The 26,238-nt window shown below is 39.6% G+C and overlaps 2 protein-coding genes across 2 annotated transcripts; one reads left to right on the top strand and one right to left on the bottom strand.

The window, feature by feature from the left end:
• Positions 1-2,347: 2,347 nt before the first annotated feature.
• eif2b1 (eukaryotic translation initiation factor 2B, subunit 1 alpha) lies at positions 2,348-11,136 on the top strand. The gene is made up of 9 exons (XM_080046161.1): positions 2,348-2,564; positions 2,938-3,039; positions 3,911-4,047; positions 5,819-5,935; positions 7,074-7,186; positions 8,246-8,314; positions 8,928-9,003; positions 9,970-10,095; positions 10,963-11,136. Exons 1-9 carry the CDS (start codon positions 2,552-2,554, stop codon positions 11,116-11,118), a joined length of 909 nt encoding a protein of 302 aa, XP_079902287.1. The 5' UTR covers positions 2,348-2,551; the 3' UTR covers positions 11,119-11,136.
• A 20-nt stretch (positions 11,137-11,156) lies between these two features.
• Positions 11,157-23,099, bottom strand: ddx55 (DEAD (Asp-Glu-Ala-Asp) box polypeptide 55). Its single transcript, XM_080046160.1, has 14 exons — positions 22,896-23,099; positions 22,685-22,735; positions 21,875-21,961; positions 19,371-19,462; positions 18,856-18,918; positions 18,408-18,557; positions 17,162-17,354; positions 16,420-16,502; positions 15,290-15,421; positions 14,837-14,929; positions 14,357-14,471; positions 13,189-13,357; positions 12,285-12,577; positions 11,157-11,731 (listed from the first exon to the last, which is right to left on the bottom strand). Exons 1-14 carry the CDS (start codon positions 23,001-23,003, stop codon positions 11,546-11,548), a joined length of 1,815 nt encoding a protein of 604 aa, XP_079902286.1. The 5' UTR covers positions 23,004-23,099; the 3' UTR covers positions 11,157-11,545.
• Positions 23,100-26,238: the final 3,139 nt, after the last annotated feature.

The raw sequence follows: 26,238 nt of genomic DNA, 5'->3' as shown, positions 1-26,238 counted from the left end.
AAAGGCAGCACATTGGCGAGGCTTTAACCGGGAAGGAGGCAGTATTCACCGGCTGTACTTCAGTTAAAGTAGCCTACTAATATCACAGGGTAAAAATACTAGGCTACATTACAAGTAGAATTAGGCCTACTACATTTAGGCTATTCACAATTTTACTTAGGCTACAAATGGGGAAACGTGTAGGCTATTTGCTGAAGTACATTTTGAGGTGCTTAGGCTACTGTACTTCCGAACAATCCTGGGAAAAGTAGGCTAATTCTACTGTAAAAATACATTCAAAAACGTCAGTAAAAGTAGATTACTAGCCTAGGCAAGGCGAGTTTATTTATAGCACAATTCAGACACAAGGCCATTCAAAGTGCTTTACAGGGTCAAGATTAAAATACACAATACACATTAGAAAAGCGAATGAATAGAAATAGAACATTTAAATAAAATAAAAATTACAGGTTAAAATACTACTAACACATTGTAGAAATACTCTACTACAATGTGGTGACAATGAATAAAATGTATTTACCCAAGTAGGTTAAATTTTTAAGTAGCCTACTTGTACTGTATGTGATGTACTTATGAGCAATAAGTATTCAGACTTTTTATTTATAAGTAGGCCTACCATATACACTGTAAAAAAAATACCCCACTACAAGTTAAAGCTGTTGAAATAAATTATTCATTCATTCATTCATTCATTCATTCATTCAAGTAATTAGATTCTTTACCAAAGTAAAAATAGCCACTCAATTACATGTTAAGGTCCTATTCATTTCATTCACAATGTTACATTTGTGAAGATCAACTGTCTACTGCCATTGAGTACACATTTTGAGGTAGCTGTATCCTAATTATAAGCAGTGTTTGAGTTAGTATTCAAATGATTTACTTGGGTAAAAGTACTGATACTATAATATAATCTGGGGGGAAAAAACAGTGCTTGGAGGAAGTATTCAGACTTTTTACTAAATGTACAAAACTGAATTTCTCAATTTTTTTAAAATCCCGATAAAGGTTTTTTTTACTGGGAGTTTTTTCTCAGCCGAGCTAAGGGTGTAAGGGCAGAGGGTGTCCTACTGTATGGAATGTGAAGCCCACTGAGGAAAATGTCTATTTGTGATATTGGGCTTTACAAATAAAACTGATTTGATTTTGATTTGATTTAAAGGCCTACTTCACCGGTTGGAATATGAAGGTGTATTGAATTCTGAGATCCTATGTAGTATAAATGTGCGAAAAAAATTGAAATCGGTTCATCCTAGCCTGAGAAAAGGCAGAAAGAGTGTCTTTTTTAACCCTATATTTCTCTTTCTCGTGACATCACAGAAAGAGAAATATAGGGTTAAAAAAACTTACTTTGTAAATATTACTGTGATGTATTTTACTGTGACATCAGCTTTAAAAATAAACTTTAAACTTTAAAGATATCCCAAGTCAAGTCAATGTATAAGCCACTATAGCCCAATATCACAAACAGACATTTGCCTCAGTGGGCTTCACATTCCGTACAGTATGACATTGACACCCTCTGCCTTGGCTGATCCTTGGCTTGAATATGGGGAAAAACTCCCAGGAAAAAAACAATTTAACCGGAAAAAAAATATTGAGAAATCTCAGGGAGAGTGACAGAGGAAGGGATGCATATCTCTCTCTTAGTGTGTGTGTGTGTGTGTGTGTGTGTGTGTGTGTGTGTGTGTGTGTGTGTGTGTGTGTGCGTGTGTGTGTGTGTTCCAAACTCATATATAAATGGTTAAAATGTTGGACTTTTACTCAAAATGTTGTATTTTTATAGTGTGATATTAGTACTTTTGACAATATTTAAAAAAAAATGTGTTTGGTATTTTTTGATATTACTACTTTTGTTGATGACTGATTTATCTGGAAAACCAATAGTCAGGGTTAGGGCTTAAACATTAATTCATTTATCAAATTTAATTTAATCTATATGCTTAATTTTATGTTGACTTTTTTTCTTTCTTTTTTTTTACAGATTTTTTCTTTTTTCATTTTGCTTTAATTTTAATTTAAGTGTATACTTCTTCTTCCTGCTCCTTCACATCACATCAATATAGGTAATTTGTTTTATTTTTTTTTATTTTTGTGAAGTCATTTAAACATACATTTTGTTTATTGTATTTTTATGCTTTTCATTTTGTTTTTGTATTGTTTTTGATACGTCTGAAATAAAAGAAAAATTCTAATTCAAATTCTTTGTTACTTTGTTTTATTCTTTATGTTGTTTTAAAAATATCTAATTAAAAATCAACATAGAATACATTCCTACAGCACGTGGAGGCAGCACGCCGTTAGCCGGGGAAATAACGTGCTACGTCATCTCTCTGCGACAAGTCATCACAACACGCACCTTTTTTCTTTTTAGTGAGATGATTTAACACTTTGCAACCGTTTGCAACTCTGTGACAACAAAACCTCTTCTTACGCACTCAACGAGCGTGTTTCTGTGGCACAAGTTTGACTCGTATAGTCAGGTTAAAGAGGCTATTTTTAGTATTTTATTTAGTTTTAGCGAACGCGAGAGTAAGCAGGTGTTGTCAGGATGAATGAAGAAGGTGAGTTCATGGCTATAACACGTTATATTTCAAATGTTGGCTCGTATTTAGTGTTTAAATATTAACCGTATTTTGTGTGTGTGTGTGTGTGTGTGTGTGTGTGTGTGTGTGTGTGTGTGTGTGTGTGTGTGTGTGTGTGTGTGTGTGTGTGTGTGTGTGTCTGTCTGTCTGTCTGTCTGTCTGTCTGTCTGTCTGTCTGTCTGTCTGTCTGTCTGTCTGTCTGTCTGTCTGTCTGTCTGTCTGTCTGTCTGTGTCTCTCTCTCTCTCTCTCTCTCTCTCTCTCTCTCTCTCTCTCTCTCTCTCTCTCTCTCTCTCTCTCTCTCTCTCTCTCTCTTTCTTTCTTTCTTTCTTTCTTTCTTTCTTTCTGTTTCAGAGCTAGTGGAGTATTTCAGGGCGCAGATGAGGGAAGACCCGGACATGGCGTCAGCTGTGGCCGCTATACGAACACTGCTGGAATTCCTCAAGAGAGATAAAGGTAAACAAAGAAAATAAAACACTGCGAATATACTCAACTGCAAATGTTCTGATTCTGCTTCTAAAAGACATGGACTCAAAGCATTATTTTTGTAAAAGCATGTTAAATGTATCCAAGGTATCAAAATTAGGCTACTGCATATGGTAGAGATAAAAATGCCCTGTTTTCAGCTAATTTAGAAATATGGAGAAGGATTTTTTTTTTTGAACCTTCAACCAATTGGAGATACGTGATTTTATTTTAAACTCTGTCATCTAGAAAATAACTAAAGCAGAGAACAAGAGACAAGACAAGAGAAAGTATACAGTCTGTTAATGAGTGAAATGTTGAAGACCTTGGTAAAGTGAAAATGCGTAAGATTTGTGGATGGTACCTCTAACCTTACCCCTGTTTGCCTCCCTGTCCTCTAACCTTACCCCTGTTTGCCTCCCTGTCCCTGCTAGAAAATAACTGAAGCTGTCAGATAAATGCAAAGCAGAGAAAAGGACAAGAAATAATCTTAAAATGGAACCAAACCTTAACCCTGTTTGTATCCCTTTCCCTGCCTATTTAGGAGAGACCAACTTTTACTGTTTTTTTTTTTTTTTTTTTACCAGGTTATATCTATTTTCATGGTTATCATTTACTCAACTTTTAGCAGTGTACCTACATTTTTAAGGATTATTTTTGATGGGTTATTGTCGACTTTTGGTTATGCTCAAACTGTCAGACTAGAGAGCAGGAAAAAGAAAAATATTTACCTCTGAAATAAACAGTCTATGTGAAATCTAGCAGAGAGGAAAATGCATCAAATGTAATTGAAAGTTTGTAAATATTGTGGATGGTACCTCCAACCTTAACCCTGTTTTTATCCTAATTCCTGCCCGTTTAGGAGAGACCATCTTGGGCTTGAGGGAGAGCCTGATGTGGGCCACAGACTGTCTGACCGGCGTGGATTCGTCTGTGGCCGTGTCATCTGGAGGAGAACTGTTCCTTCGCTTTATTAGCCTCACGTCACTGGAGCATCAGGTCAGAATTTTACTAATATTTTTTTATTTTTATTTTTATTTTTATTTTTATTTTTATTTTATTTTATTTTATTTTATTTTATTCTATTTTATTTTATTTTATTTTATTTTATTTTATTTTATTTTATTTTATTTTATTTTATTTTATTTTATTTTATTTTATTTTATTTTATTTTATTTTATTTTATTTTATTTTATTTTATTTTATTTTATTTTATTTTTATTTTTGTGAATAGATAAACAAAATAAAGTAAATTAACCCCCCAAAAAAATGGATAAAAACACTCAAAAAATATTGGATCAATTTTCTCATCAACAGGGCTCCTAATCTTTATAATGTATTGAAAGGAATAATAATAAGTTGATCTAAATATAAGGCCTTAAAGGTGGAAGCAGCAATTCTGGGGATTGTTTGTTGTATGGGTGGCGCAGTGGATAGAGCGCGTACCATATCGGCTCCGGCCTTCGTTGCAGTGGTCGCGGGTTCAAATCCGGCCCGTGGACCTTTACTGCAGGTCATCCCCCCCTCTCTCTCTCTCTCTGTCTCCCCATTTCAACTCTGTACTGTCTAATAAAGCTTGAAAATTCCCCCCCCCCCCAAAAAAAAGGGGAGTATGGATATGTTACAATCTAATTCAAACATGTGTCTCTATTAGGCTATATTGTACTTTTACCAATTTATTTTTAATTCCAGCCATTCTACATCTCAGTCTAAATAGTTTTTTCTTTTCCTTTTGACCAGTTGTTGTGTATTTGATGTGTTTGCATTCTATATTGTGTATGTGTTGTTGTTGTTTTTGTTTTGCATTAGTTTGACTCGACGTCATTGCGAATAAGGGTCGCCCCTCAATAGATCTCTACAGTATAAATAAAAGTTAAATAAAATGTATTAAAATCCAACCTGTGTGTGTGTGTGTGTGTGTGTGTGTGTGTGTGTGTGTGTGTGTGTGTGTGTGTGTGTGTGTGTGTGTGTGTGTGTGTGTGTGTGTGTGTGTGTGTGTGTGTGTGTGTGTGTGTGTGTGTGTGTGTGTGTGTGTGTGTGTTTGTTTCTCTGTGTGTGTGTGTGTGTGTTTGTTTCTCTGTGTGTGTGTGTGTGTGTGTGTGTGTGTGTGTGTGTGTGTTTGTTTCTCTGTGTGTGTGTGTGTGTGTGTATGTGTGTGTGTGTTTGTTTCTCTGTTTGTGTGTGTGTGTGTCTGTGTGTGTGTGTTTGTTTGTTTCTCTGTGTGTGTGTTTGTTTCTGTGTGTGTGTGTGTGTGTTTATCTGTGTGTGTGTGTGTGTGTGTGTTTCTCTGTGTGTGTGTGTGTGTGTGTGTGTGTTTGTTTGTTTCTCTGTGTGTGTGTGTCTGTCTGTGTCTGTGTGTGTTTGTTTCTCTGTGTATGTGTGTGTGTTTGTTTCTCTGTGTGTGTGTGTCTGTGTGTGTGTGTGTGTTTGTTTCTCTGTGTCTGTGTGTGTGTGTGTGTGTTTATGTGTCTGTGTGTGTGTGTTTCTCTGTGTTTGTTTCTCTCTGTGTGTGTGTGTGTGTGTGTGTGTGTGTGTGTGTGTGTGTGTGTGTGTGTGTGTGTGTGTGTGTGTGTGTGTGTGTGTGTGTGTGTGTGTGTGTGTGTGTGTGTGTGTGTGTGTGTGTGTGTGTGTGTGTGTGTGTGTGTGTGTGTGTGTGTTTCTCTGTCTGTGTGTGTGTGTGTGTGTGTGTGTGTGTGTTTGTTTCTCTGTCTGTGTGTGTGTGTGTGTGTGTGTGTGTGTGTGTGTCTGTGTGTGTGTGTGTGTGTACCAGGACCTGTCCCGCTGTAAGAAGGTGATGGAGGAGAGAGGAGAACTCTTTCTAGAGAAGATCTCCATGTCCAGGAACAAAGTCGCCAAACTCTGTCACACCTTCATCAAAGACGGAGCTGTGAGTTTCTGTTCTACCTTCATACTTATTTAAACCTGCAGTGTGTAGAATTTTGGGTTTTATTTCCTAGCAGATTTTGTAGAAAGTAATTATAATACCCATAAGTACATTTAATTTAGTGCATAATAGCTGATTTATTTTTTGGAATTATTATTTTTTCCCTTAGAAAGGGTCTCATATATGTCCATATTTCTGCATATTTTGGACCAAGGCCTAGTGCCGCCATCTTGAAAGTGTCATAGTTGGAATGTTATCAGGTGCATTGTTTAAAATTTAGAATAGTTCTTGTCCTTGAAGGCCACTGTAGCTTCTGTTATTATTCTAAAGGGTTGGGGTTACCCAGGGAGCGTTGCATTCTAGAACTTTGTAGAACTTTCTTGATGATGTCATATTACACACTGCACCTTTAAAGTAATCAAAGCTTTATTTATTAAAACAGGCTCATACGGGGCGCCCTTAGCTCAGTTGGTAGGGCGTCCCCCCCCCCCCCCATGGGCCTCGGCCAGCAGCAGACCCGGGTTCGATTCCAGCCCGCGGTCGTTCTCTGCATGTCACTCCCCTCTCTGCCCCATTTCAACTCTGTCTCTACACTATCAATAAAGCATAAAAATGCCCAAAAAAAAATATCTTAAAAAAAAAAAAAAAAGGCTCATACTATATGTTTTTGCCTTCATGTTGCAACTTATTTAGAGTCTGTGAACTTGTATTTATGCATTTCAAAAGATGCAGAAATGTTTCTTTACTAGGCGAGAAACTGCAGACAAAGAAATACATTTTTTTCAAGCACTGGTCAATTTTGAGATGTTTCTCTAGTTTTCTTCCATAACATGTCTTCTTTCTACTAGTATAAACAAAAGGTCAAAAATGTACATTCAGGTGTTTATTTGACTAAACCTTGTCTGTTTGCGTCTGTATATTTCTCCTATACAACCATCTTTAACAGACATTATCTCAACATTAGCTTTTTTTTCAATACTCTGAACCAAAAAATCTCAACTTCTAAAGCACTTACATCAACTAAACTTTCCATGATCATTCTCAGCACTATTCTGGCGTGGTAAATACAGAAGGATTTGTTCATGTGTTGCTAATTGTCTGATTTATGAGACATTTCGTCCCTTTTTCTTTTGTGTCCCAGAAAATCCTGACCCACTCGTACTCTAGAGTGGTGCTGCGTGTGCTGGAGAAAGCTGCAGCCGAGAAGAAACGATTCTTTGTTTACGTGACGGAATCTCAGCCGGACTCCACAGGGTGAGTGAAATATGTCAAATGGAACCTCATAATCATCACCAGTATTCCCACCGCAATATGCACTTAGTGGGCGACTGTGGCTCAGGTGGTAGAGCGGGTCGGCCAATGATCGAAGGGTTGGCGGTTCGATCCCCGCCCTGCCACTTGTGTCGTGGTTGTTGTGTCCTTGGGCAAGACACTTCACCCACCTTGCCTCGTGTGAATGTCGATAGTTAGCCTGCTATCGGTGTATGAATGTGTGTGTGAATGGTAATGTGGGAATGGGAACAGGTCTCCCTTGCAAAAGAGTCTCCGGTCTCAATGGGATTTACCTGTATAAATAAAAGGTAAAAAAAAAAAAAATAATAATAATTAAACAAGGCCAAATAGACACTACTTTTTAATGTAACTATACTTAACAAATTTTATTTAATTAATTAATTTATTTTTAAGATATTTTTTTTGGCATTTTTATGCTTTATTGACAGTGCAGAGAGACAGAGGTGAAATGGGGCAGAGAGGGGAGTGACATGCCGAGAACGACCGCGGGCGGGAATCGAACCCGGGTCCGCTGCTGGGCCCGGCCCAGGGGGGGGGACGCCCTACCAACTGAGCTAAGGCCCCCCCCCCCCCCCCTTTACACGTGTGTTTAATTGAACTGTTTGTAACATGAGTCTTCTGTTGTGAGAGCCACTGACTAAACTGAAGGTCATTCTCTGTCATGTGATAGATGGACAATAAAGTTTTCGAAATGGAATTGAATAAAGAAAACGTTTTATTCTGGAGGGGATAACCACTGATTGAATCTCAACACTAATTTTATGACTAAGTTAATGTATTTATTTATTTAGTTTAATGGATGTTAAATGTCATATACACTATGATAGGAATGTCCACTACATGAGCAAGCTGTATGTCTAAACTCTCTTGAATGTACAGTATCCTCAAATTGTCAATAGATTAAATAATAGTTTTATTTTGAAGGGGATAAAACCTTATAATACGTCCATGCAATAAACAGTCATTGAATATTATATAATATTTATAATAGTATTTTAATTTAGTTATTTCTGTGTTCAGGCGACAGATGGCCGAGGCTATAAGGAAACTCAACGTCCCAGTGACCGTAGTTCTGGATGCAGCAGTCGGGTAAAAACTTTTAAATGAACTTTAATTTAAAAATAAATAAATGTATTAAGCTATAATACTATATTTTAATGCCTTTACTCAAACTGTATCATATTGGACACAAGTTTCTGAAATGTCATCAATTACATTTCATGAATTAAATGTGATACAAAAAAATGATCTCGTATGTAAATGATAGTTCTTAAGTCATTTTCAAAACATTTGAATTTTCTGCCAATTAGATTTGTGTTTGTGAAATTCATGTTGCATTTATTCTGTATGTACTATACTATACCTATACAGGTGATACTCGTATTAGAATATCATGGAAAATAAATTGGAATTGAGGCAAGAATTCATGCAAAAGGGGCCCAAACCAAGTACTGAGTACATATGGATGATTATACTTTATAGAGGGCCGACATTTCTGTATTTAAAATCCCTTTTTTATTCATTTCTGTTAGCTATAATAATCAAAATTATTACAAATAAAGCCTTGAGATATCTCACATTGCATGTAATGAGTCTATATAATATATTATTTTCGCCTTTTAAGTTGAATTACTGAAATAAATTAACTTTTGCACGATATTCAAATTTTTCGAGTTTCACCTGTATGTGTCATTGCTCACAGGTCTGTGTTGGAGAAAGTGGACCTGGTCATAGTTGGTGCAGAGGGAGTGGTCGAGAGCGGAGGGATTATCAACAAGGTGAGTGTCACTGAACTGTCGCAATTTGTGATTTATAGTTTATTTCTTCAACGATAGATTTCTTAGTGAGAATACTCTAGTACAGAATGGTATTAAGGCCGCAGGAGAGTAAAACATATTTATTCTTTCATTGTGGACTTTGAGAAAAAAGTTCAGATGTGGAGAATATACTTGAGTGGAGCTTAATGGACTTCTTGTTTAGGTCAAAATGAGGTTGTAGCCCATTGTCTGTCTGTCTGTCTGTCTGTCTGTCTATCTATCTATCTATCTATCTATCTATCTATCTATCTATCTATCTATCTATCTATCTATCTATCTATCTATCTATCTATCTATCTATCTATCTATCTATCTATCTATCTGTCTATCTGTCTATCTGTCTGTCTGTCTGTCTGTCTGTCTGTCTGCCTGTCTGCCTGTCTGTCTGTCTGTCTGTCTGTCTGTCTGTCTGTCTGTCTGTCTGCCTCATGACCATAGCAAAGATGCATCGTTTGTGTTTTAATAACGTTTTGCTTATGAGTTATTGATCCCGAAAGTTCAAATCTGTCAATATCTTTCCAACTTTACCACATTCTGGAACTGTCTAGTTTCTTCTCAACATTTCAACTTTACTCTTTAAAGCTGGGGTGGAGGATTTTGGGAGAAAATGGCAGTTGGGATAGAGATTCGAATCCAAATACCTCAACCGCTCCACTTGTTCTCTTTGGTCCCTCCCCCATGGTCCCTCCCTGACACGCTCTACTACACCAACAAAGTCGTGCCAAAGTGAATGGACAGTCCCAACAGCCAATAAGAACAGAGAATCGGAGCCTCGCTCTGATTGGTCAAAGTGTACAGCTCATGTTAACTTTGACCAATCAGAAATCATATACCCCAGCTTTAATAATGAAAAACAATTTGTCTGTTTTAATTGTAATATAGATATATATAATGTAGAAGTAAATATTTCTCCTTTTGCTCTTTCAGATCGGCACGTATCAGATGGCCTTGTGTTCTAAAGCTCACAACAAGCTTTTCTACGTCGTGGCCGAGAGCTTCAAATTCGTCCGTCTCTATCCGCTCAACCAACAGGACGTCCCCGATAAATTTAAGGTATGACGTCACATCAGACTATATTATAAACTATACTATTATAATTTGTGTTTTTTTTGTGAATGCTTTGAGGGATTTTTTTCTTCAAATTTGACATTCACTGGTTACATTTGAGATCAGGGTTGCGTTCCAAATCGCATACTTTCTACTATATAGTATGGTAGAAAAAAGATTTAGGATGTCCCGATTCTTGTGGCCATACATTGCGCCTTGATCTTGCCTCTTGCTTTTATATCCATCACATCCCCGTTTGTTTTCATATGGAGGCTTCGTCAATGTGACGTCACTTCACGTGCGCACCGGATTGTGGGTCAGAATCGCCCAAATAGGATGCACTTTTCGAACACTAACAATCTTGGCCGCATGAAGTAGGACATCCGGGTACTTCTAACCATCCTAAATCTGGCCACAAGAATCGGGACATCCTAAATCTTTTTTCTACATACTATATAGTAGAAAGTATGCGATTCGGAACGCAACCTGAGTTTTCAAAAATGTTGCACATTTATACTAACCTGGAAATCCTGTCCTGCCGCTAGGCGTTGGTAAATAAAATGTTCTGCGCCTGTTGTTCTGGGCACTCTCCATTGAAGCTTCATTTGAAATGCCCGCGTAGGTGCCGCCCCTTGAGTTGGAAAGGTCTGTTGATCGTGGCCAGACCCTCTATCGTTCTAGCTATGGGTCTGGATTTCCAGGCTACATTTATACTACATAGGATCTCAAGAGTTCAATTCACCTTCATATGGATATGGATGAATTTGTTTATTTCTTTTACCGATCTCCCCAGTACAAAGCTGATTTTCTATTCACTTTCATTATGTTTTTGTGTATTTTCTTACTATATAAATTCACCTTTTCCTCCCCCAGTACAAGGCAGACACGCTGAAGATCTCCCCGAACCTTTCCGAGGAGCACCCTATGATCGACTACACCCCTCCCTCTCTCATCACTCTGCTGTTCACAGACCTCGGCGTCCTCACTCCCTCCGCCGTCAGCGACGAACTCATCAAACTTTATTTATAACTCGACAATTTATCAATAAAAAAGACAGTGAACAAATGTCAAAAAAAATATGGTGTTTTGTTTTTATTTAATCGAATTTCTCTTTTGAACACATATTTTCCGACTGCATCTTGGCAAAGAAGACGGTTACTAAAAAAACATATATTATTTGAAGGTATTTACTTGTTGAGATGATTCTTGCAGTTCTGAGTTTGTACAGTCATGGTTGGCAGAACTTATTGGAAAAACAATGTCAACAAAATGAAATGTTTTAATGTCTTCAGGAAGTGATTTTTAAAATTGATGGAAAAATGTTTGATGTCACAACTCGGAAATATATATACATATAACATTGGTTATGTCATTTTTTTGAAGTGTTAATGTGGAAACAATACATATTTCCCCCTTTTTAAATTGAATTTACACATTTGACAACAAGCTGTTCTGATCAGACGTCCTGTATTGAGCCTCCGTTTGTCTCTGCTTCCGTTAGATTGTGTTTTGCGTTCGTCCCGCTGGTGACTTGAGTCTCAAAGTCTTCCTCTGTGATCTGACCTTTCTTTAGCTTCTTCAGGAGGCGAGTGTCATTTAAAAGCTCCTTCATGTCCTCCTTGTCCCCCTCATCGCCAGAGTCCTGCAGATACACAGGAGAAAATATAAGTTAATCCGTCCCTGCTGATGTATTTGGTTTTTATCAAGGCATTTTAAAGATTAGTGGAGCAGATAAGTGCTACCATCTTTCAATTTGTGATACAAGCATGAAAATTGGCATGAGCATGAGTCTCCATTCGTCACTTGACAAGAAAATTGTCTGAGACCAAAAAGTTTAGAACCCAACACTTGTCTATGCGAGCGAGCGTAAGGTTTCTCCAGAACAACTTACTTCACCTTTTAAATGAATAAAATAAACAAGTTTTAAACAAATATCTGGTGATAAGTGAATAAGTGTGAGTGTGTGTGTGTGCAAGCGAGTGAGTGCATGTGTGTTTATCTATATTACCTGGTTGTGCTTTCTCTTCAACACCCTCTCCTTCCTCTGTGAGTGAGTGAGTGAATGAGTGTGTGAGTGCTTGAGTGAGTGCTTGTATGTTCGTGTTTGTGTGAGTGAGTGAGTGTGTGAGCGAGTGAGTGAGTGTGTGAGCGAGTGAGTGAGCGTGAGTGTTCGTGCGATTGATTATCTACATTACCTGGTTGTGCTTCCGTTTCAACACCCTCTTCTTCCGGCGGTCCTTCCTGGTTTTCTGTTTGGACCAGGATTCGTTCTGCACAAATTTCCTCCTGACGAACGGGACCTTCTCCGTCTCCCTCAGCTCCTTCAGCATCTTCTGCCTCTGCTTCTCGCGGTGCTTGTCCCGGTAGCGAATGGTCTCCGTGTCCACAGACGTCCTCTTGAAATCGGGGAACTCTTTCCCCCTGAGCTCCGGCATCTTGGGCATCCGGAGAAGAGCAAAGCCTTTCGCCAACGTGGCAAAGTCCAGATCTAGAGAGCAACATATCAAAAAGGAACAAATATAATGTTGGAAGTTTATGCATATGGTAGAGTATGATTGTACACAGTTATTTTTGTAAAAGTTTTTTTTTATTTCTTGTTTTCGTTTGTGAGAATATTCCTCTCCACATGCCTTGGGAAGGCAACAAACTAGGGATGCACCGAGCGCTCAGCAACTGAAATTATTCTTCTGAAAATAGCAATCACGGTGTTTTCGGTCTACAGGCAAATAAGTGGAAAGACCCAATCTTGCATACTGTTGTTTTTTTGACGATGCAATCAAATTAGCAACCAAAGTGTAGTTATGATGCTTCAAAAAAGTGGCATATAAGGGGGCGCCCTTAGCACAGTTGGTAGGGCGTGTCCCCCCCATGGGCCTCGGCCAGCAGCGGACCCGGGTTCGATTCCAGCCCGCGGTCGTTCTCTGCATGTCACTCCCCTCTCTGCCCCATTTCAACTCTGTCTCTACACTATCAATAAAGCATAAAAATGCCCAAAACATATCTAAAAAAAAAAGTGGCAAAAATATTTTATTTTACTTCCTTAAATCTAAATTCCCGTGTGTACGTGTTACTATGCGTAAAGTAATATAGTTCTCTGACCCTTGATCCTGAAGATGAGGCTGCACTCGTGCTTGGCGTAGGCCTGGACGTAGGACACGAAGGCCTTCATGCTGCGGTCGAACATGGCGCGGTCGGCCAGAGACAGAGCCTGGATCTTAGGCAGGATGTCAACAACGTCTCCTACAGGGGGGAACTTCACCAGAGGACACTAAACACAGGACAGAGAGACAAGAGATAAGATTAGAACTTTGTATTGTTCTATTTGGAGGAACAATGGATTGCATGTTGGCATTTGTGGTATTGTTTAAAGTTGTTGTGGATAAATTAAGGCAGCTTTTTTTTTAACCTTTATTTCTACAGGTAAATCCCATTGAGACCGGAGACTGTTTTTCAAGGGAGACCTGTTTTCCTTTCCCACGTTACCATTCACACACACATTCATACACCGATAGCAGCAGGCTAACTATCGACATTCACATGAGGCAAGGTGGGTGAAGTGTCTTGCCCAAGGACACAACAACCATGACACAAGTGACAGGGCGGGAATCGAACCTCCAACCCTTTGATCATCAGCCGACCTGCTCTACTAGTCGCCCCGACTGTGGCTCAGTTGGTAGAGCCACAGTCTTAATTTTGTCGAGAAATGTCAAGAATAAAAGACAAATACTCCAAAATGCTATTGGAGTTAGTGGGGTATCTAGGTATTTTCAGCTTATTACAATTGACGTGCATGTATTGGGACATCCTAAATCTTTTTCTGGCATACTAAATAGTAGGGAAGTGTGGGTATTGGAACGCAGGGACTGTCTTTCACTTAAAAAAAGGTTGTACTCACTTTTGTTGCCAGCACTTTAGACATTAATGGCTGTGTGTGTTGAGTTATTTTGATCGGACAGTAAATTTACACTGTTGTACAAGCTGTACACTGACTACTTAACTTTGTATAAAAGTGCCATTTCTTCAGTGTTGTCCCATGAAAAGATATAATGTAATATTTGTTGAAATGTGAGGGGTGTACTCACTTTTGTGAGAAACTGTAAGTGCTTTAGAAGTTGAGATATTTGGTTCAGAGTATTGGAAAAAATTAAAAAAATAATGTTAAGAGAGAGAGAGAGGGGGGGAGAGACAGGGAGGGAGAGAGAGAGGGAGAGAGAGAGGGGGAGAGACAGACAGAGAGAGAGAGAGACAGATGTTGTCCGTCACTCACTTTCTGGTTGATTGACAGGAAGTTGACGTAAGTTTCCTCCATCGGCAGAAGGAAGACCAGAGCGTTGCCTTGGTTACCGATACGCGCCGTCCGACCACATCGATGGACAAAGGCACTGGGACAGAGAGATTACACAAATACTACAATTAAAAATCATTAAAAAATTATTTTATTTAGCTTTTATTATGAATCAGGCTTACTACCGGTCCCAAAATTATGACTACATTTTTCAAATTATTTTGCCTTTTTTTCCCAAATGTTTCCATATGCGCCTTGGGAGCAATTTTAAAATAAAATTTAAAAGAAATATCGAATTTCAGACAGTCATTGTTAAAATATATATATATTTAACACAATCACACACAAAACACGTTGAGTGACACACGCACAAACACATACTTTTTTAGAAAAGAAACATGGGGAGAAGGAATAATAATTATATAAATAAATAAAAGTTAAAAAAAAATTATTTCTACTGACCTGGCACTGCTAGGAGGATCATACTGTAACACCCAGTTGACGTCGGGAATGTCGATGCCTCGGGCCATCACGTCTGTACACACCAAGATCCCACTGTCACACAATACACAGGGGGAAGACATCATACATTTAAACTATACTATTCAGTGTAGCATGAGTGCGGTTAGGTTCACTCCCACATTATGGAACCATTGGCGCTTTAGCCTATATGCTAATATCTGAACACTCTTTGTGTAGTGTGGAACTGACAGCTGGAGTCTTTTTTATTGTTGTTTGTCTTTTTACTGTTTTTGTATTGTATTATGGACCGTTTTCTCTCTGTGTCTGGAATAAAATAAAAATCATAGAGCATGTTGATTCTCTTGTCAGGTCTCCATTTAAAAAAAAAGAAATTGTTCTTCAAAACGTGCCTATTGATATACAGGTTAAAAATTGCCTGGACATAACTCTCACCTTTTCAGGGCCCTGAAATCGGCAAAGATGGTGTTTCGTTTGTTCTTCATCTTTCCGTGGATACAATGCACCGTCACTTTCTTCACCAGGATCTCGATAGCGCGGCCGTAGTATTCCACACACGCACACGTGCTGAGGGCAGAGAAAGGAACGACAAGCAATTTCAGTCAGCACTTTTTTTTTTTTTTTTTTTTAACCTTTATTTATACAGATAAATCCCATTGAGTCCGACGACTCTTTTGCAAGGGAGACCTGTTCCCATTTACACGTTACCAGTCACACACTCATTCATACACCGATAGCAGGCTAACTATCGACATTCACACGAGGCAAGGTGGGTGAAGTGTCTTGCCCAAGGACACAACAACTATGACACAAGTGGCAGGGCGGGGATCGAACCTCCAACCCTTTGATCATCGGCCGACCCGCTCTACCACCTGAACCACAGTCGCCCTACAAACTTAACACTTTGACGATAAAAAAAATGTACACTTAAAAAGGAAATTGATATTATAATACCAGTCAGACATAAGACGACATGTAAAGACCACTCCAGCAAAACATTTTTGCTTGAGTGGTTGTCGTTTGTCGTGCAGTTTGAGTTCACGACGCTGGATAAATTACTTTAACCATTTTAAAAATGTACTTTCTCCCGTGATGAGTCTGAACAACACACATACATTTGTGTAACCTTTTTGGTTAAAGGCCTACTTCACCGGTGGGAATATGAAGGTGTATTGAACTCGGAGATCCTATTTAGTATAAATGTGCAAAAAAAAAAAATCGGATTATCCTAGCCTGAGAAAAGGCATAAAGAGTGTTTTATGGTCTCACTGTCTAACCCTACAGTTTCCTTCTTGTGACATCACAGTAAGGGTTAGGATTGACAGGACAGCTTGGCCAAGGGAAGACTGAGGGAAGACTGAGGGAAGAAAAACCTCATTCATTATATTATAATAGTGATTTTATAATGATAGAACGCTGGTTCCGTATGGGTGAAGTATTCCTTTAACATGCCTGTGTTTATAGCTGTGATATTTAATGCCTAAGGATTTCTTTACTTGATTTAAATGTTTTCACCACAATGTATAAAATTGATAAAAACTTAAAATGTCCGCACATGAACCCACCTGAAAAACACCAGGTTCTTCTCGTGTTTGTGTTGCCGTAGAAACGTCACCAGGCTGTTGAACTTGTCTTCTGCTCTGACAATCTGAAATGAAAACAGAATCATTATAATCGTATGGTGTGATTGTTGTTGGGCTGCACGCCTTTGCACGCCAAGAAAAAAATAATAATCCCGGGCAAGAACCAGCTGTTATTTCAGTCCAACTGTGTGTGCTAGATGTTGTATGCCTCTCTTCCCTTCGCTTAGGCCTTCTTTAAATTATTAATGTAATTTGGAATTGTAATTATTTAAATTTTTTATTTTCAACTAATGCATTTTAGGTTCCCTATTGACAGCTGGCTGGAGACTGAAGCTTGAAATTAACCGTAAAAACTGTTCAGTTAATTAAAGCGACTGTCCACAAAACAATAAACAAATTAAACTTAACTCAAGATGACAAATGAGAGAGAGAGAGAGAGAGAGAGAGAGAGAGAGAGAGAGAGAGAGACCCACATGGAGCAAGCTGTGTTAACTTGTTTAGGCGAGACATGACAGGGACTCACAGTGAAGTAGTTACAGAGTCTAGATGGTGTTTTCTGCACGGCGGCGCACGCACACACACAGACACACACACAAACACCCCCTCACACACACACACACACATCCCTAGATGGTGTTTTCTGCACGGTGGCGCACACACACAGACACACAAACACCCCCTTCCCCCCCCTCTCTCACACACAGGGAATATTTAACCAACTCACAGTATAATAGTTACAGAGCCTAGATGGGGTTTTCTGCACGGCGGCGGTCTCGGCGACGCCCTTCTCCTTGACGGTGATGCGTACGGGGTTTCTCAGTCCGGCTCGCACGAGCTTCTCCAGCTCCTGAGTCTGAGTGGCCGAGAAGAGACCGGTTCTCCGCTGTTTGGGAAGGTGACCCAGGATGGTGTTCAGACTGGAAGGGGGAGAGGGGGGGGGGAGAGAGAGAGAGAGAGAGAGAGAGAGAGAGAGAGAGAGAGAGACACACATGCTAGGTTAAAAAAATTGTTCTCAGTCCTCTTCACAGCAGACCCGGGTTCGATTCCAGCCCGCGGTCGTTCTCTGCATGACATTCCCCTCTCTGCCTCATTTCATCTCTGTCCCTCCACACTCAATAAAGCATGAAAAATGCCAACAAATAATATTAAACAAAAAAAAAAAAAAAAATCTTGACACCTAGAACATTCAGAAAAAAATCCTCGCTATATATTGTAGTGATATAGTGAAAAATGTAATCTGTGATACACCTCATCTTTGTAAACCAAGTGAAGGCTTTTTGGCTCAGCATTAAAGTAAGTTCTATCAGAAATCTTGGTGCCTTAAATGTCACATAATTAAGTCTTTACCCTTCCATGATTGTCCAAAATGACTAAAATAAAAAATTCTAAAATAATATACTTTTTAATTTTGTTTACATTACCCCTAAAGTTATGATCCTAGATTTGCCCTTACATAGTTAAAAATCTAAATCCATCTAAACCCATGTGTCACCCTCTCTGTGTACCTGTACACAACGCACACATGAATTATTATTAAAAAATATATATACTTTATTATAGAAGTGAATATAGGTTGTCATTCTAATGTTATTGTTGACATTTACAGCATTCTAGAATTATAATTTTTTTGACAGAGTGTCAATGTCTGATTTTCAAAATAAAACGTGTAACCGTCTCTGTGTAAATGGTAAATGGACTTGACTTATATAGCGCTTTCTAGCCGATTTTCTCAGCCCCAAAGCGCTTTACATTTCTTACCACATTCACCCATTCATACACACACTCATACACCGATGGTAGAAGCTGCCATGCAAGGCGCTCTCTGAACCATCGGGAGCAATTTGGGGTTCAGTGTCTTGCTCAGGGACACTTCGACATGTGGCGGGGAGACGGGGGATCGAACCTCCGACCCTGCACTCCAGAGGCGATCTCCCTACCGACTTCGCCACTGCCGCCTGTGTACTGTGTACCTGGCAGTGAAGCCCATGTCCAGCAGTCTATCAGCTTCGTCCAGAACCAGAACCTCCAGACTGCGGACTGACCCGGCCAGATCCAAACCCTCGGTCTTCCTCCTGAACATATCCTCCAACCGTCCCGGGGTCGCTATTACTATGTGAGCCCTGGAAGCACACAGTAGAAAAATATGCATGATGACATTCCAACTATGACACTTTCAAGATGGCGGCACTAGGCCTTGGTCCAAAATATGCAGAAATATGGACATATATGAGACCCTTTCTAAGGAAAAAAAAAAAAAAAAAGTTCAGCTATTATGCACTAAATTAAATGTACTTATGGATATTATAATTACTTTCTACAAAATCTGCTAGGAAATGAAACCCAAAATTCTACACACTGCAGGTTTTAAAAAAAACAAACACATCAGACGACACAGTTAGTGCTTTATTCCTCTCCTACCCGTGCTCCTTGAACTTCTCAACGTCCTCTATCGGGTTGGTTCCTCCGATCAGTAAAATCTTCCTGAAAAACAAGAACATAAACGTTTTTTTTTTAAATACTAGAAAATTAATACATGTTTCTAATCTAAAGTAAAAAAAAAAGTCATATTTTATTTTTAATTTCTTATTTTTTTGTGAATTTTTTAAACGAGGATTTAAAGCTGAGGTATGTGATTTCTGATTGGTCAAAGTTAACATGAGCTGTACACTTTGACCAATCAAAGCGAGGCTCCGATTCTCTGTTCTTATTGGCTGTTGGGGCTGTCCATTCACTTTGGCACCGATGTTGTTGGTGTAGAGCGTGTCAGGGAGGGACCATAGGGGAGGGACCAAAGAGAACAAGTGGAGCGGTTGAGGTATTTTGTTTCGAATCTCTATCCCAACTGCTATTTTCTCCCCAAATCCTCCACCCCAGCTTTAATTTATGAATTTATGTTTATTTTATTTAAACCAGGTCCCCTCTGTGTAACTTACGTGAACTGTGGAAACTTCTGGATGAAGGTTTGCATGACCTCGCTGATCTGCAGAGCCAGCTCTCTGGTGGGAGTGATGACCAGCGCACCCACCTGCAGGTAAGAATAATAATAATAATGGATTGGATTTATATAGCGCTTTTCTAGGCACTCAAAGCGCTTTACAGGGTTCCAGGTTCCATTCATTCACACACAGTCATACCGGTGGCGGAAGCGTGGCTGCCTTTCAGCGCCTACGGGCCCTCCGACCACCACCAGAAACATACAGCCGTCGGGGGCGCCCTTAGCTCAGTTGGTAGGGCGTCCCCCCCATGGGCTTCGGCCAGCAACAGACCCGGGTTCGATTCCAGCCCGCGGCCATTCTCTGCATGTCACTCCCCTCTCTGCCCCATTTCAACTTTGTCTCTACACTATCAATAAAAAAGCATAAAAATGCCAAAAAAATATCTTAAAAACATACAGCAGTCATACACATTCACACGAGGCAAGTAGGGTGAAGTGTCTTGCCCAAGGACACAACAACCATGACACAGGTGGCAGGGCGGGGATCGAACCTCCAACCCTCTGATCATTGGCCACATGAGCCACAGTCGCCCCGAGGTAAAATACATCAGTGTTTCCCCCAGCGCTTTATAGTTAAGGCGGCCGCCTTAGCAAAACCGGCCCCCCGCCTTGACTACTGACCGACCAAAAAAAAAAAAAAAATTAAATCTTTATTTTTTTATTTTTAGTGCTGCACAATTAATGTACTAGCAAGCGCGATGTGTGATTTTTCATGGTCAGAAATGCGCGAAAGGCCGTGATTTGCGGTAAATAAATGTGCACATATGTCTCCAAGCGTTTCTCTCTGCTCAGACTATCAGCTGCTCTGTGTCGGGGGCTCTGCGCGCGCGACCGTCCCGCGCTGCGCGCGACTACGGCATGTACGCGGGAAACGAGCAGCAGCAAACCGACATTTAACCTGTGGCGATAATAAACGCAGTGCGGTTCTATGGGGATATTTAGCTGAACAGAAAGAAGTGCTCTGCAAAGCTAGACTAGTTTAAAACTCCACATCACCGTGGCAACACAACTTATCGGCTCATACAGCGCAGAGAAAAGTCTGATACATGCATGAGAGTGATGGCCCAGGCACCTTTCAGTAAGTTTACAGAAGTGCACACTGTAACTGTCTTTGAAATGCCTTTAGTCATTTTAAGGGGAAAACACTTTGTATTATTTCAATAATTGAATTATTTTTCAAACAGCATGCTTGTGTAGCCATACAAGATTTATTTTTCTGAATTTTAAATGCTGCTTTATTTTTATGTTTTAAATTTGGAAATACATGTTCCCAAACAACCAATAACCTCTGTATTTAAAAAGAAATCAAGCAAGTAGGCTAATAATAACCATATATGAATTAATCGCATCACAGTATGCCTATTGTCCACAATAATCTCACAACAGCCCCCCATCCAAAAAGGAACTTTAAAAAGCACTGTGATACACATGTTAAGTGTATGGTCCATTATTTGTATTTAGTGTGTCTGCATGGTATTGCACCAAAACAGTAGAACTTTTCTTTAATTGTATTTTGTACCGTCTGCATGTTTGCACAAAATGTGCACATAGCAAACAAAATTGCACAACTGTAAGGTCAGTGTCATTCAAATAAACAGAACCATTTCTTTAGGGCGCATTGGCATCTTTGAGCAAAATACCCCCAAAATTTTCGCCGCGGCGCTTTGCGCCGCGCCTCCTGTGCGGCTTGACAGTGACCACCTTGACTAAGACATTTCCTGGGGGAAACACTGTACATAGTTTACAACTCAACACTGAAAGCTAAATGTAGCAGTTAAAATGAATGGTTATCTTATGGTTTCGTTCTTATGGGTCGGTGGTTCGATCCCCCGTCTCCCCGCCACATGTCCAAGTGTCCCTGGGCAAAGAGACACTGAACCCTAAAATGTCTCCTGATAGTTAGCCAGCACCCTGCGTGGTAGCTGCTGTTGCTGCTATCGGTGTATGAATGTGTGCTCCAGTTGTAAGTCGCTTTGGATAAGAGCGTCTGCTAAACAACATGAAATGAAATGTAATGTAATGTAATGTAATGTAATGTAGGTTAAATTAAAGGTGCAGTGTGTAATATGACATCATCTAGAAAGTTCTAGAATGCAACACTCCCTGGGTAACCCCACCCCTTTCGAATAATAACAGAAGCTACAGTGGCCTTCAAGGACAAGAACAATTCTAAATTCTAAACAATGCAACTGATGACATTCCAACTATGACACTTTCAAGATGGCGGCCAGTAGGCCTTGGTCCAAGATATGGAGAAATATGGACATACATGAGACCCTTTCTAAGGGGGAAAAAAAATTCAGATAGTATGCACTTAATTAAACGTACTTATGGATATTATAATTACTTTCTACAAAATCTGCTAGGAAATAAAACCCAAAATTCTACACACTGCAGGTTTAAGACTTGTTTTATGTAATAATGGTGTTTGTTTATAGTGACCTGCATCTTCTTGAGTTTTTCTTCTCTCTTCAGCAGCAGCTCAATGATTGGAATGACAAAGGCCAGAGTCTTCCCACTGCCAGTCACCTGCACACATGAGAACGGGACACAGTTAGTGAGTGGCACAGGTAATGATTAAGCAATAGGGATGCAGAGAATATAACTTAGTTTTGATGGTATGAATATGGTCTTAGGACAAATCGGGGTTTAAAGAATTGTATGCATTTATTTATTTTACAACATTAGGGATGTATACAATCACATGAGCAATTTAAAAGGTGAGACAAGGCAGGCAATGTCTCTTGTTCTCCACACTGGGTAACATATTTTCTGAAATCTAAATGTAAATTGTCCAATGGTCAGTAGATAATTTGGCATTAAATACATTCGTAGGGGAATTTACAGTATTGGTATTATAGTACTTTAACTGACTTCCTCCAGCAATGCTAAGTAAAGTATAACTATCTCAAATGTAAACCTTACTACAGTAGTAAATACACTTCCAGCAATGCAGTGAAGTGACATATTAAATGTAGCACTTTTACTTGCAATGTTGTAATTGTGTACCGTCATCTAAGTTTTTCCAAACACTGAAATGTACTAGAAGTATAAGTAAAAGTACTTCAGTGAGTGTATTTTACTCTACTTGTGATGGGGGTGCTTTTATACAGTGATCTGAGTAGGCCTACTTCTAACCAATTAAATGAACAGTCAGTGTATGATGTATTAAGTTGCCTACTATAATATGGAAATACTCAAGCAAAGTAGAAGTTCTTCACTAGCAGTAGTTTAGTAAACGTGTAAACTTACCGCTTCAGCAGCTACGTCTTTGTTACGCATGAACAGCGGGATACAGGCGGACTGGAAAGCAGAAATAAGCACATAGTAAATAAATTAATAATAATGTGTGTGTGTGTGTGTGTGTGTGTGTGTGTGTGTGTGTGTGTGTGTGTGTGCGTGCGTGCGTGTGCGTGTGTGTGTTGGTTTGGGTCAGATCTTAAGAGTGTTGTTTTTTTTTTACCTGTACAGGTGTCATGTGCGTAAACTTCAGCTCCTCGAGCGTCTCGTATATTTCGGGCTGGAGCGTCACAGGTAAACTCTGCCACGTGCCTTCTGTCGTGTTCTCCATGGTTGGGTTTGAAACATTAAAATCAGATTTTTATGAAATGCTAAAGAGTGATAGCCACTCAACTCAACTCCTCTCCTCTCCGTCCACGCTGCTCCTGCTTCCGGGTGCGCTCTTGTTTACTAGTCCGGGTAGGAACTGAAGCGCTGTCACGAGTATCGTTCCGCGTACACAACACACATAATTTTTTCTATATACTATCTATGGTATTTGACCCTTTTCTTGTTAATGGTAATATATACAACGTGTACATGTGAAAATATGTGTTGTTTAAAGCTGCTAGGTTTGTATAGATAATTCTTAGTATGATATATTGGCTTTCTTCTTTTTTTATATACCTTATTAAAGGATCATATTTCATTTTTTCATTTTTCATTTAACTTTTATTTATCCTCGAGAGACCAATTGAGGGGTGACCCTCATTTACAATGACGTCGAGTTCAAACAAATTCAAAGGAAAAACAACAATACATAAACAATATTCAACGCAAATACATCAAATACACAACAACAGGTGAAGAGAAAAACAATTGAAACATTTACACAGTGGTGAAGATTAAGTGGTAGCAATTAAAATTAAATGGGTATGGTCAATATATTAATTGAGTTACTTTTTCACACTTACAACATCCTAGCTTTCTTCTGTAAAACAGTGCTGTGAGGATGTGTACTGCTTAATTGAGTATTTTCATACTTTTCTTTTATTTGCACAAGAATATATTTTGTCTAAGGGGATATTTATTTAATTATATAGTTTATGGTTTATTTTTTTACTGTGAGAAGAGTGTTTTATCTGTCAGTTTATTTGAGCAGCTGAAAAGAGTGTTTTCTAACTCTTGTTTCAATGTTTACTGTATCCTGAATACAAGGCCTGATGCAAGGACAGCTTATGAAGATTGCCACTGTTGGGGAATAATAAATTGCCAGTCGTCTCCCACAATCAAGAATGTCTTTGTCCTGTGGGCCTTCTCTAGCCATCACACCAATTAAACACAACGCAGGGAGGGAGAGGGAGAGAGGGAGAGGGAGAGAGGGAGAGAGAGGGAGAGGGAGGGAGAGGGAGGGAGAGATAGGGAGAGGGAGAGAGAGGGAGGGAGGGAGAGAGAGATAGAGGGAGGGAGAGAGAGAGAGAGAACGGAGGACATTAGCAGAGTCCCAGGGTTTATAGAGAGGCAGCGGGACATCTGGGTTATAAATATTCTTCCACCTGAGTTGACCTCCAACCTTAAAGGGACACTGTGTAATATTTTAAGTCATTTATTAGCTAAAATCAATATCCTCATTCATAAATATGTCCTCATTGGTGTAAAATCACCTCTGCCAATAATCTGAATTATCCTCCCGAGCGGAGAATTACAAATATTATTATTACATTTTGTACATTGAGCAGGCAAGTCTTATGGAGGAATCCATGTTGGTTGGAATGTCATCAGGTGCATTGTTTAGAATCTAGAATTGTTCTTGTCCTTGAAGGCCACTGTAGCTTCTGTTATTATTCAAAAGGGTTGGGGTTACCCAGGGAGCGTTGCATTCTAGAACTTTCTAGAACTTTCTTGATGATGTCACATTACACACTGCACCTTTAACAGGATAACTTATTAGATATTTATTTAAGAGTGAAATAATGAGCAGAGGGAGGGAGAGGGAGAGAGGGAGAGAGAGAGAGGGAGAGGGAGAGAGAGGGAGGGAGGGAGAGAGAGATAGAGGGAGGGAGAGAGAGAGAGAGAGAGAGGGAGGGAGGGAGAGAGAGATAGAGGGAGGGAGGGAGAGAGAGAGGGAGGGAGAGAGAGAGAGAGGGAGAGAGAGATAGAGAGAGGGAGGGAGAGAGAGAGAGAGAACGGAGGACATTAGCAGAGTCCCAGGGTTTATAGAGAGGCAGCGGGACATTTGGGTTACATCTTTTTATGGTTATTTTAGGACACATACGATTCATTTTGATATAAATATTGTTTATGACACTTTATAAATAGTAGTGTGTTTCTTGTTTACTGTTTCACACTTGTTTTTTTATTCTTTTATTCTGTTTCTAATTTTAAGAAATTAAAGGTGCAGTGTGTAATATGACATCATCAAGAAAGTTCTACAAAGTTCTAGAATGCAACACTCCCTGGGTAACCCCAACCCTTTAGAATAATAACAGAAAGTAAGTAAAAGTAAGTAAAATTTATTTATAAAAGCACATTTATAACAGTTTTCACTGACCAAAGTGCTGTACATAGTGCATTCAGTAGGCCAACATGGGCCAACATGAAAGTAAAATAACAACAACAACAATAGAAAAAATAAAGATAAAAAATACAAAATACATAACCCGGACTTCCACACACAAACATATACAGTAGTGTAAAAGTCAGATAGCTAATGGGGAGGGAAAGCCAGGGTGTACAGATGGGTTTTGAGCCTTGATTTAAAGGCAGTAATGGAGGGGGCATCACGTATGTCAGGTGGCAGTTGGTTCCACAAGCGTGGGGCAGCTACTGCGAAGGCCCGGTCACCTTTTTGTTTTAATCTGGATCGGGGGATGTGGAGAAGACCCTTATTGGAGGATCTTAGGGTCCTAGGGGCTGAGTGGGGGTGTACAAGGTCCGCTATGTAAGATGGGGCCTGACCATTGAGGGCTTTGAATACCAGGAGAACTGTTTTGAAAATGATCCTTTGTTGTACAGGCAGCCAGTGAAGGGAAGCAAGAACGGGTGTGATGTGTTCCCACTTTTTTGACCCAGTCAACAGTCTTGCTGCTGCATTCTGGACTATTTGGAGGCGTGATATGAGGGACTGAGGGAGACCAAGGTAGAGGGAGTTACAGTAATCCAGCCGTGATGTTATGAAAGCATGGATAATTATTTCAAGGTTGTGATATGATAGGGAGTGCTTTATTTTAAAGATGGTTCTGAGCTGGTAGAAGCTGTTCTTCACTACGGATGAAATTTGCTTTTTAAAGCATAACTCAGAATCAAAAATGACGCCCAGATTTCTAGCGGATGGTTTGATGAATGGGGTTAGACTACCTAGGTCAGTGACGATGGGTTTTTTGAATTTGGAGGGACTAAAGATAATGACTTCTGTTTTGCTATTGTTAAGCTGGAGGAAATTATCCCCCATCCAGTCATTTATCTCCTTGAGACACTCTTGGAGCGTCTGAAGGCAGTCCCCGGATCTCAGAGGGAGATATAATTGTGAATCGTCGGCATAGAAGTGGAATGACAGGTTATATTTTCGGATTATATTCCCCAGTGGG

The sequence above is a fragment of the Ammodytes marinus genome (genome assembly GCF_949987685.1).
Source record: "Ammodytes marinus genome assembly, chromosome: 18".
NCBI lineage: Eukaryota > Metazoa > Chordata > Actinopteri > Uranoscopiformes > Ammodytidae > Ammodytes > Ammodytes marinus.
This window is presented reverse-complemented; position numbering and strand designations above follow the sequence as displayed.